The sequence below is a fragment of the Electrophorus electricus genome, chromosome 20 (assembly GCF_013358815.1).
Source record: "Electrophorus electricus isolate fEleEle1 chromosome 20, fEleEle1.pri, whole genome shotgun sequence".
In the NCBI taxonomy this organism is placed as follows: Eukaryota; Metazoa; Chordata; class Actinopteri; order Gymnotiformes; family Gymnotidae; genus Electrophorus; species Electrophorus electricus.
The window spans coordinates 9,423,802-9,435,853 of NC_049554.1; the positions used below are offsets into that span (position 1 = coordinate 9,423,802).

Consider the following 12,052-nt stretch of genomic DNA (forward strand, 5'->3'; position numbering starts at 1 on the left):
GCTGGATACTGTCAAATATTACTAAATATAAAGACATCGTGCTATACGCGTAATTGATGCACATCCAAGGTAGCTCACTATAGCAAGTCTACTACGGCTGAGGAACACCTACCTGCTCACAACATGGTATATCCTGCAGTTTGTGATTTGACATGAAGTTACACTTATATAGCACCTTTTTCAGTACCCAAGGTTGCTTTACAATCAGCACACTACACAATGCTTTTACATCCAGTCAACACACCAGTGAGAAGCAGCCAACTGTGCATAGCATACTCTCAACCAGAAACCGCAGCCCCCTGGGGGATTTCAAAGAGCGCAGAAAGTGGAGAGAAGATAACAGCTAGGACAGAGCACCATCCATCAGTGGGCATACAGTCATTCACAAGCACACCAGGACAATTTTAGGGAAGCCAATTTTTTGCTAACCTGGACTGTTTTTGGACTGTGGGAGAAAACCAGATAACCCAGAGGAAATCCATGCACACAGTGAGAACATGGAAATTCAACTCAGATAGGGACATGAATGTGATGAACTGAACTTCTGCCATTCCCTGCTCTTTAAGTGTTGCACCTTTTCAACCTTTTTGTGTTTTTTGAAATACTGGTCATTCCACCATATTTTTTTTTGAATAAGCCTTATCTAAATAGATATGATTATTATTAAGCAATAAAGTAAAATTGCCCCATGCAACCCATTTTTGTGCACTGTCTGTGATAGAGAGTGTGTGAATGTGTGTGTGTGTGTGTGTGTGTGTGTATATATATATATATATATATATATATATATATATATATATATATATATATATATATATATATATATAAAATGTTACATAACTCTGGCAAAGGCACTGCAGAACTGCTACGAAGCTGTAACAATGCCATGGTGATGTATCATTATCACAGGTATCATTGACAGCACCATGGTGGAGCAAAGGCAGGTGGTCGCTGTAACCGGGGACGGGACCAATGATGGACCTGCTCTGAAGAAAGCAGATGTGGGCTTTGCCATGGTAGGTGACCCTGCAGCTCTGAATCCTTTTAGACGTGCTCGTCTCAGATGCTGAGCTTTCTCGTCTTAGAGCAGAAAAGGAGGCCGTGATGTTGTAATTCCACCCTCGAAGTCTGTACCTGTTCCTCCTGCGCTACCCAAATTCAGGCTGTCCTCATTTCCCAGCTAGCGTCACTCTGACACGCACCATCACGCCATCGCTTACAGTTTTTTTTTTCTTCTTAAAGCGCAGGATTGCCCCCTAGTGTGAGTTTTGGGTAATGGCTCACCTCAAATATGCACATAGCGTAAATATTGGTCCTTTAGCATCTTTGTTCTGATTTTGGTCAATTTTGCAGTTTTGTATTTGTTACGTTCTCCTTCCATCAGTGATTCATAAATAATATCATAAACAAATAACACATCATAAATAAAGGTCCCACATCTTCTGAAAATTATTACTTTTGTCAGCACTTACTTCAGAGTTCACCGCCTTCGAATCTGATCCTTGGGCCAAAGGGAGCTAGAGTATGTTCTCTGTTCCATGGGCAATGGAAAGACCTATCACTGTCAGCCTTGTCTTCAGGGAGAGCAAACCCCCAGGCTAGTCTCTGAAAAACATAAATACGTTACAGGCACAGAGAAGAGCAACCATACAAAAAGGAACACTCAGTCACTGTGTCAACATCCATGGCACTGAGGTGAAACACATTGTTTCCTCTGTCATGTCTGTTGGCTTTGTTTTATGCCATTTCTTTCTTTTTTTTTGGCAGATTCTGCTTACTCTCCCCACATCCCCCCTCACGCCCCCAATTCCCCACTTTATTATTTCAGTCCATTGTACTTTTTATTCCATCTATTGCCTGTTCCTTTTGTCCAAATGTCTGTTTCTCTGTTCCGGATGTCACAATCCTTTAATCTCATGGATTTGAGGATCTGCACCTAAATGACTTGGTAGCATTGCAAAATAACGGCGCCCTTCTGTGACAGGGAATTGCTGGCACAGATGTGGCAAAGGAGGCCTCTGATATCATCTTGACAGATGACAACTTCTCCAGTATTGTGAAAGCTGTGATGTGGGGCCGCAATGTCTACGACAGCATCTCCAAGTTCCTGCAGTTCCAGCTGACCGTCAATGTGGTAGCCGTGATTGTGGCCTTCACCGGGGCCTGCATCACGCAGGTTAGTCATATCTCTCTAATAGACCCATCGGTAGCTAATCACACACCTAGTCTTGCTGTGCTAGCAGTGTCTTAAAACATATCCATATCTACCAGTGTTCACTAAAACTGGACCAGATCTGTAGTTCAAATAAAACACATGTACACCTGTGTTCTTAATATGGCCTTAGGTACAGAAGGCACAATATATTAAGGCCAGTGGCCCAATTCTAGTTCTCTAAGACAACTTTCTTTAATTTCCTTGAGGAACACTGGCCTAAAAAAAAATCGATGTTCATCCTGAAAGCAGATTATCTGCTTGAAGAAGCACTTATGTGACTAAATTTCTATGATGTTTAGATGTTGTCACATATTGATTAGGAGTTAGGAGTGTTAAATCATGCGTTTGAATATGTAGTCTTGATTTCCAGGATAATGTATTTTCTTGGCATCAAACCACAAAATGAACCTTCATATTTAGGAACAGAAGAGGTAACTGCAAATGCAAACCAAATTGTTTATGTTGATCCAACTGATTTCAGATGATGGACAAATGCATCTTTTAATCCAATCTTGACCTTGCTGATTTAGACTTTTTAATTATGAAGCATGTATCTCTTCTAGCAAATGGTTTCAGAATGACCTAACACATTGGTAGAAAATGCAGGTGTGTCCATGAACTAAAAAATTAATTTATGTATGGAATCAGCCTAAATCTTTATAAATCTGTAAGAGCTGAAGACCATCTAAATATTAATTGGTTAATTTCTTTTAGCTTTGGAACTACATTCCTAGATGCTGTTATATGGTTTTAGTTTCTCTAAATGTTTGGACATCATGGCTAAACGAAATGATGGGACAGTTTATAAAACTAAACCAGAACTAAGTTATTCCCTGTGGGCAACTGCTAACATCCAACGCTACAACTCCACTTCACTGTCTCACGAGTGGATTGCCCTTGTAGGATTCACCCTTGAAAGCTGTTCAGATGCTGTGGGTCAACCTGATTATGGATACCTTCGCATCTCTGGCACTGGCCACGGAGCCGCCCACCGAATCGCTGCTCATGCGAAAACCCTATGGCCGCAATAAGCCACTCATCTCCAGCACCATGACTAAGAACATTTTGGGCCATGCCGTCTATCAGCTCGTCATCATTTTCACTTTACTGTTTGTTGGTATGTGATTCCTATAGAAAATTATAAATATTTAGTTATTTCAACAGTACCCATTTGGTGTATATTTATTCTTGAGTTCTTATGTCATTCTTAGAAAGTAGGGAAAATGTACAGAAGTCTTTATTTTAATTGTAGTCATATCATTTGTAATGAAAAAAAATTTGGACGACAATACATGTTCCTTTTGAGCACAATAATCGTACCATGCAAAAAGGAATGTCATTGTGTGTAGGCTACTGACTGTGTGTCTTTTCTGTGATGTTTGTGTAGGTGAACGTTTGTTTGACATAGACAGTGGCAGGAATGCTCCACTGCACGCACCTCCATCCGAGCACTACACTATCATCTTCAACACATTCGTCATGATGCAGCTGTTTAATGAGATCAATGCCCGCAAGATCCATGGCGAAAGGAACGTCTTTGAGGGCATCTACAGGAATCCCATCTTCTGCTCTATTGTTTTGGGGACGTTTGGAATTCAGGTACTGGCGTGTGCCACGCCGACAGCCATACAGTGATTCTCTTTGCAAGATTTCGTCACTAGCTTACGTATACTTTCCTTTGCTCTATACTGTTTCAGCGGTGCAATTCAAAACAAACTAGGTGACAACTTTGCTTCAAACTTCAGCGACTGAAGATTTTAATTGTGGTCTGCCTGCTGTGATTATTTGTTATGAGCTCTTATAACCATGTTAGTACCCACCTGGTGAAAATTAACCAAGTATGTCATTTGGACTGATTTTATTTATTTCAATGTTTTAGATTGTGATTGTGCAGTTTGGAGGGAAACCATTCAGTTGCTCTCCTCTTGATGCGGAAAAATGGATGTGGTGTGTGTTCCTAGGGCTCGGAGAACTGGTCTGGGGACAGGTAACTTGCCACCTGCACCTATTAGCATCATTTGAGGGCCCTAGAGAATCTTAGATAGAGGCCCCTAGAGAATCTAAGATAGAAGGTTTGAATGTTCCCAATATGTGATCATGTACTCTGTTTCAGGTGATCTCATCTATCCCAAATAACAAGCTCAGGTTTTTGAAAGCGGCAGGTCAGCTGTCGCAAAAGGACGACATGCCAGAGGAGGAGCTAAACGAGGACCAGGAGGAGATTGACCATGCTGAGCGAGAGCTAAGGCGAGGCCAAATCCTCTGGTTCCGTGGCCTCAGTAGAATCCAGACTCAGGTAAGCGCCGTTGGCCAAGACATTGCCTTGAGGTTGTGACTTAACAAGTGCATTGCCTACATGCTTTACTGAACTATTGTTTTTAGTAAAAGTAAGAGTGAAGTTTTAATTAACTTCACATTGTGCAAATTGGATGCAAATGAATTCAATGCTAGTAGTAATTCCATGGTCTTTATTTATAAAGAACTTTTAATTAAGTGCAAAACCTAAAAAAGCTAAAGTACATGAATGAAATAATATTACTGCAAATCATGAAATAGTAAAATAAAAATGGAAAGACCAAATGCATGTAGGCCAGCCTGAAAAAGTAACATTTAATATGGATTCCTGACATTCTTTAATATAGATACATCTACTGAGTTGCAAGCAAATAACCATAGGCCTCCCTGAGATGAGCAAAGTGATCAGAATTGGCTAAATTACATCGAGAGGTGTGCAAGACATCCCAGAACTAAGCCATTAAAGACTTAAACTGTCAAAAAAAGCAAAATGTTTTTGGAAGCCAGTGTAAACTAAACACTGATTTCAGTGAGAAAGTAACTAGGGACTTGTTATGCCAAGCAAATATTCTACTCTTTAAAAAGCCTTAAAATGATTAAAAGCTGCTTAAACTCTAATAGCACACAGACAGACAAAGACTATTGTCACTAATGCATAGTTAACCAGCACCAGCTGTGTGACTCTGATGTGTCCTTTCACCGTGAAGCACTAAAATAGAATGACTGATGATAAAAATATAGGATTTCTTTTAATCTCAATCTTATAATTTGTTCTTTGAATCTAATCCTAAACTAAATCTTAAATAATTTTAAAGAAAATGTATATAAAACCAGCATATAAAAAAGATTTTATCCAAATTGGCATGCAAATTACTCAAATGCATGGACTATAGGGTGATACATATTTGCATGATGTGGACAGTGCATGCAGCTGTACTTTTGAGAATCCCCCATGTTAGCAGTGCTTTATAAAATCCTGCAGTGAGGTCTACCTCCAGAGGACACCAATCGGAGACGTCTGGACAGACATTCCTCTGTCACCAACACACCACCTGCAGAAAATGGACTTCAACTCGATTTAAAGCATCAGCGCTCCAGTTCTATTTTGAGACTAAGCCCTTTAAATTTATGACAACAGCCTGTCATAGCTTCTAGCCAATGTCATGCTTCCTCGCGCGAAAGGCAGGCCTGCCCCCTCCCCCCACCACCATGTCATTACCACGTACAATCCTGAGCGCCGTGCCCTCAGGCTTTCTCTCAACCAAAATGTGGTGTACTCTCTTTACCCTTCTTGCAGATCGAGGTTGTGAACACGTTCAAGAGTGGGACTTCCTTTCAGGGGTCGCTGAGGCGCCAGTCCTCCACCACCAGCCAGAATCAGGATGTAACCAATGTTTCTAGTCCTAGTCACTTGTCCTTGTCCAATGCCCTTTCCTCTCCTACCAGCACTGCTGCTGTTCCTGCTGGCCGTGAGTGAGAACTTTCTGTGTGCATGTCAGAGATGCCCTCTGAGAACAGATCCCTCGAACTCCACATCTACAATCTCTAAACGAATTATAGAGATATGCAGTAGCCAACAACAAACTACTAACAGGTGATTTACATATAGATAGATAGATAGATAGATAGATAGATAGATAGATAGATAGATAGATAGATAGATAGAGTGTGTGTGTGTGTGTGTGTGTGTGTGTGTGTGTGTGTGTGTGTGTGTGTGTGTGTGTGTGTGTGTGTGTGCGCTTTGTTAACTTGGCTTCAATTTTTGCCAAGTTTAATAGTGGTTCAGTAGTGTTTTTAAAAAGAAACCCTAAAATGTAATTAATCATGTGAATCAGAAAAAGTTTTTTAGCATTGGAAAAGTGTGTACACTCATTCACCTTAACACCAGAGGGCATCTTTGACCCTATTTTATGCTTCTGGCTATTTTCTGATGTTCTGCTCTTGCACTTCTTTTATCTATATATCTATTAATGGCTTACCCCCTTTCTCAGAGGAACTCAGTGTCCCATGTGTTTGTCTCCCTCAGAATGCTAAGAACCCAGGAGTAAACATTCATCCCACGGCGTGAATTTCAGGTTGTGAGTCCCTCTCCACTGTCCGTCGCAACAACAACAACAACAACAAAATAATAATAATATCGATGTAAACTAATATTCCACGACCAAACTCACGAGGCTGAGTAAACATTCAAGTATAAGCCAACTGTATCACCTTGCTGAGCTGCAGCCAGACCTATTTACCAAAAAAAGTTTGGCTGCATTGTTTGAGTTGCACCTATGTTTATTTATTTAGCTTTTTTTGTGTGTGTAACTGGAGGTTGTTTTATGGTATTACTCTTTTCTGCACAGCTATGAAGACGAGAAGAGAGTGGCAACGCCCCTCATAGTCTTGTCTTTTATGTTGTCTGTGTGGTGTAGAGCCAGGTCCTCAGGAGGCCCACAGTGACCCATTCTGTCTTGTGGCTTCACGCTGTCGGTCATGTAGTCCACTGTGCGTGGTGCAGACTGCAGTTGAGTCCCATCAGGGCCAGTTTCCCGTCAGTGTGATCCGTCCTGATATTTGTTCTCATGTCATTCAGATCAGTCTCAACATTTTTCTTCTTCTTTTTTTTTTTTTTTTTTTGCCTGTGCTAGTGTGATTTTCCCTTTGCAATTTCTGGGTCTAAGTTGATACTAAAGGAAAGTGGCTTAATTTACCAATATATGCAATGTGCATTTCTTGTGCAAGCTAGCAGATTAATATGCATTAAATATATTTTATTAAATCATTAAATATATATTATTAAATCACTAAATATATATTATTGTAGTATATGTAGTTGTCGCAGTACAAGGTTTGCAGTCATGATACTTGCTGTTAAAACTCAGTGTTAAATGAGTGGGTTTCTAAACAATTTTGAAGATTAATATTTATGATGATGTATATCTTGTCTTTGGAAATAGAAAGGCAAACCTTTTAAAGGGCTGTTTCATTCAGTTCTTTAGAGTCATTAATTCTAATATTAATATTGTGCATTTCCACTTAACAGCACACTTTTAGTTTTGGTCTGTTGGCCATGCTTGTAACCTTGGTGAAAGCAAATGCGAATGAGAACTTTATGGCCTATACTTGAGTGTTTACACAGAGACGCATGGAGTTGTTAAAAGAACAGACCTCTGTCTTTTCTTATTCTGCAGTCTGTGTATGCCTGTGTTCAGTTGAAACGTCTCCACACGGTGTTGTCTCAAGCTGCATGTTTTTGTCGTGTTGTCTGACTGAATTTTTTTTTAAGCTTCGGTCTGCCATCGTCGTGTTGTGACACTATGCTTCGTAAAGCATAGAACTCATTCCTCCATCTTGTTATCCCTGCCATTTCAGCATACTCACTGCTTGAGCTGACTCGGTGGATGCTTTTCTTTTTTTTTCTTCCCTTTCTCTTTTAATTTTTCTCCTCAAAATTCATCCTGGATCTGAAAACTTATCTTTTCCTCTTTCCAAAAAAACTTTTCAACTTGCATGTGTTTTTTTTCCTTTGGAAATTAACATGAATTGTCTCTAGGTATACAACATACTGGATTTTACTGTATACTGTATACTGTGGTATTCAAAGAAAAGAACACTGCCCGTGTCTCTTCTTCTGTGGCTTTTTCCTTTTTTCTTGCCGTTCTTTTAATAAGTGAGTTAGCCTTTGGAGTCCTTTGTTTTCAAGTGTGGTGCCCACAGTGTTTTGGTGCACGGTAGATTAGTGAATTGTGAATGCCTCCCAGGTTCTGGGGCTACACGGCTGAGCACGGTGGTTCCATGACCTCTTACTTTTCCAGTTATCTTCTCAGAGTTAAGCTTTCCAATAATGTGCAGTAGCAATTCCTTTGATCTTGATCTCATCCTTCCGCAGATTCGCGTTGTGAACGCATTCCGTAGCTCTCTCTACGAAGGCCTGGAGAAACCGGATTCCAGAACCTCTATCCACAATTTCATGACTCATCCTGAGTTTAGAATAGAGGACTCCACACCCCACATCCCCCTCATAGATGACACAGACATCGATGATGAGAGAGCCAGGAAGAATTATAGTCAGCCCTCATCTCCTAACAAGAACAACAATGCCATCGATAGCGGTATAAACCTAACTACTGACACAAGTAAATCTGCTGCTTCCTCCAGTCCTGGGAGCCCCCTTCATAGCCTGGAGACATCCCTCTAGCCCCGATCTTTCGGGCGAATTGAATGAATCACTACACAGGACGTTACGTTTAAAAACCAGACGGAGCCAGCACACACGAAAATGGAATGTCTGCTGCTGACTGAACACGTGGTCAGGACCACGTCTTTTTTTTTTTTTTTCCTTTTTTTCCTCTGCTGATAAGTTCAGGAGAAAGAGACTGATTTAGGATGTTTCTGGATTGACTTGAAAGACAGTATCCAGTGTAAACACCCCACTCCCCCCCCCGCCCCCCCGCCGAAAACGACGGACTATAATGAGAATTATTTAAATCGAATTCAGATATTATAATTGCTCCTGCATGAATGTACATTACCCGAGTTTTTATTTTGAAATAATTTTATTTGGATTCTATGATTTGATTTGGTGGGAAGTGCCGTGGACTGATATTTTAAGACAGCTTATCTGATTCACTGATCTTTGAGTAATGTGTGTGGCATGTACCTAACTGTATAGATTTATTTGGTTAATGAATAAAGTGTATGAAGGTTGCAGGGCTCAACTTGCACAGTAGATTTGCACCTGGTGGAAAAGAGGAACCTATGGAAAATAGCATTTATTAAAAATACTATATATAATATACATAAATATATAAATATATACAGAGTTTATCTTTGTTGGCATGTTGCCTTGTTTTCTGCTTCAACAACTCTAACTACTTTAACTTATTTATGTCCTAAAGAGAATGTAATTTGTTTACAAAACCCATAGATACGTCCTGGTTTCTTTGTAGGGTTCAAAACCATACAGCAGACGTAGTTGGAAAAACTCAAGCTGTTGAGTACTCCTGTAATATTGGACTGTAGGTGTTTTATTACAAACTGTGCTGGACTTGCCTGCTATTTTGTCAAATAATGTAGATATTTTTAGAGGATTACAAAAGATACCAAAATATAATTAATGTGGGATTATATTATTAATGTGGCATCTTAGTATTATATGATTGTTGGGATGAAGTCTGAACGGCTCCCATTTTTTTCCAAACTCAGTTCTTAAGATGAAGGGTTTAATTCTATACTTGCTCCTTTAATTTTTTAATTCAATGCTTGACATGAACTTTTGGTCAGTCTCGAATATGAGCATACATTTCAGGTTGGATTTAAATATCTTCTTTAGGATCACTGCTTATTTAAACAAGAAAGAAAAAATATATTTTACGATTCTGTGTGACCATCAAAGGCTGCAATGCATTTTATGTTTGAAAACATGTAAATTAAGTTATATTTGGCTCAGCTGTATGGAAATCAAAGTTGTGTTGAAAATCTTGTGATATATTGTGTTGAATCTTCTTTTCTGAAAGTTTTCATTTCTAGATTTATTTCTTTTAAAGAAAGAAACCAGCTCCTGAGCTGTCAACACTTTGAACAACTGAAAACGTAACAAAAAACAAACAAAAAAAAACCAATACAAAATGGAATGATGCTTTTGAATCTTTTTCTAAAAAGAAAAATTACATATATGATCATTTTCTGCACTATCCAGATATGAATGAATTTCTGTGGTGTAACTTTAGATGTGCTTCTGTGTGTTAAAATCAAGCTTGTCTTCCTGCGGTCAGTAAATATACTCTAGCATCTCAACAGTATTCACTAGTTGTTAACTATTTATTGTGCTATAGAGAGGACAAACTGATGGTCATTTCAGAAGGCACACTTAAAATGGAACCAATATAACCAAGATCCCTGAAAATCTATCATATTATTATCATATTTCCTAAAAATTGGAACCATGGGGGAAGCATGATATCTTATGCTTAATATGCAAGTTGATCTCACTTTCCTTTGTCAGTCCATGGTCCTGATTTTTGTGTTTTGTCAGTTCACTTGCTCATCTTGAGATGGTGCACAAGCTTTAACTGTTTATCTCAGGCATGCGAAAACGTTCTACGTCAGAAAATCATCAGTCCCCTACGGTAAATCCTGTTATTCCTGCTCACATTTTGCTCTTTTCACTTTTAACTCATTTCAAAGCAACATCTGCCAACAATTTTCCTGCAGAACAGTTTTACAACAAAATGCTTCATCTGTGACGTTTTAAGTGGTGAGTGAGTGGTGAGTAGTTTGTACACAGGGAGGACTGTAGTGAAGATGCAACTCCAAATATTTTTCATGGACACGGCCTCTACAATACTTCTGCAGTGCAACTGGCCTTGTTTGATTAGAACGTTTTCCCAAATATCAGCAGGTCAAGTCAACTGCACAGTGCCTGGTGTTGCTGGGCCAATACGTGGATACAGTTAAAAACATGTATCGGTCAACCTAAATGCAGACATTCAAGCAGTCTAATAATTATGAATAATAATATTTCTTGCAATACATCAGCTTCAATGTACTGTACTTAGCAGCATGCGTTTTGTGGAACAAGAAGATATACGCCACTGGTACTTTGGCACTCTAGCAATTTATGGGTAAATGATAAATGTTCATCCATCTTGTTTTATGATTTTTTTTAAATCTATACAATAATTGTAAATAAAGAATTCAATGTCTTTGTTCATTTAATACTATGCAAAAAGTCATGCTTTCTGATTGTCATCCACCTACTCTAGAGTGTGTTTCTGGAATGTCTGTGGTCTCCAAAAGTCAGTACATGATGTGATGTAAATGATTTTCTAGCCTGAAAAAAAGTTATGAACTGTGACTCTTGCCGCTTCACTTGTCCGTAACCCAACTCCAGACAGGAGCGCAAGTAAAAAAAAAAGAGAAAAAAAAAAAAGAAAAAAGACAAGAAAAGAAAAAAAAAACCAGCACTTAATAAATTCACAGAGCAGCATGAACAAGAGTTATGTCTAATCAACGGTGTGGAGTCTTGTTTTCCTCCATATGTATGCGTTGCACTGAGTTGCACTGGGATATAGTGGAACCTCATGAACCACTATAAGAATTAAGAAAATCAACTGGAGTTTGCTTACCATGACTGTAATAAAAAGAACTTTTGATTTTGGCTTCATTTACAGCTCAACATTTTATATTTATCAATGTTTGAGAAATAAAAAGTCACATAACTTTTTAGGAAAAATGCACATATACACGTTGACATATATATTGTGCTATTATGTATGGTCAGAAAGGTCTGGTCTGAAGAAGCAACAGCTCTATATAAATCATTTCAAGGTTGATGGGCAGATTATTTTCTTAGGTTTTTTTTTCCCATTTGTTTTTGTGGTCTCAGGATATAAACTTTAAATAACCATTTGTATTGCTGGCATTCAGTTAATATATTTCACGATTTGGTAATGTAGCTTAAAGAACGTTTTTCCATCCTGATAGCTATCACTAAAATACTTGCTCTGGAAAGGAAATATTCGCTGTGCTCGATAATCAGGAACTAAACATGTACTG

The 12,052-nt window shown here is 38.9% G+C and overlaps 1 protein-coding gene across 11 annotated transcripts in view; it reads left to right on the forward strand.

Moving 5' to 3' along the window:
- The window catches only part of atp2b2 (ATPase plasma membrane Ca2+ transporting 2), a 101,370-nt gene extending 89,710 nt beyond the window's left edge, over positions 1-11,660 (forward strand). For 7 of the 11 annotated variants that reach the window (XM_027020339.2, XM_027020335.2, XM_027020341.2 and 4 more), the window contains 7 exons: positions 910-1,016; positions 1,985-2,176; positions 3,119-3,332; positions 3,603-3,814; positions 4,095-4,202; positions 4,329-4,511; positions 8,385-11,660. In XM_027020339.2, the coding sequence (XP_026876140.1) occupies positions 910-1,016; positions 1,985-2,176; positions 3,119-3,332; positions 3,603-3,814; positions 4,095-4,202; positions 4,329-4,511; positions 8,385-8,693 (1,325 nt within the window). In that variant the 3' untranslated portion in view covers positions 8,694-11,660. Of the gene's footprint in view, positions 1-909; positions 1,017-1,984; positions 2,177-3,118; positions 3,333-3,602; positions 3,815-4,094; positions 4,203-4,328; positions 4,512-5,807; positions 5,980-6,536; positions 6,589-8,384 lie in introns of all 11 variants that reach the window. The other 4 variants (XM_027020343.2, XM_027020346.2, XM_027020347.2 and 1 more) reach the window with 2 other exon arrangements.
- Positions 11,661-12,052: the final 392 nt, after the last annotated feature.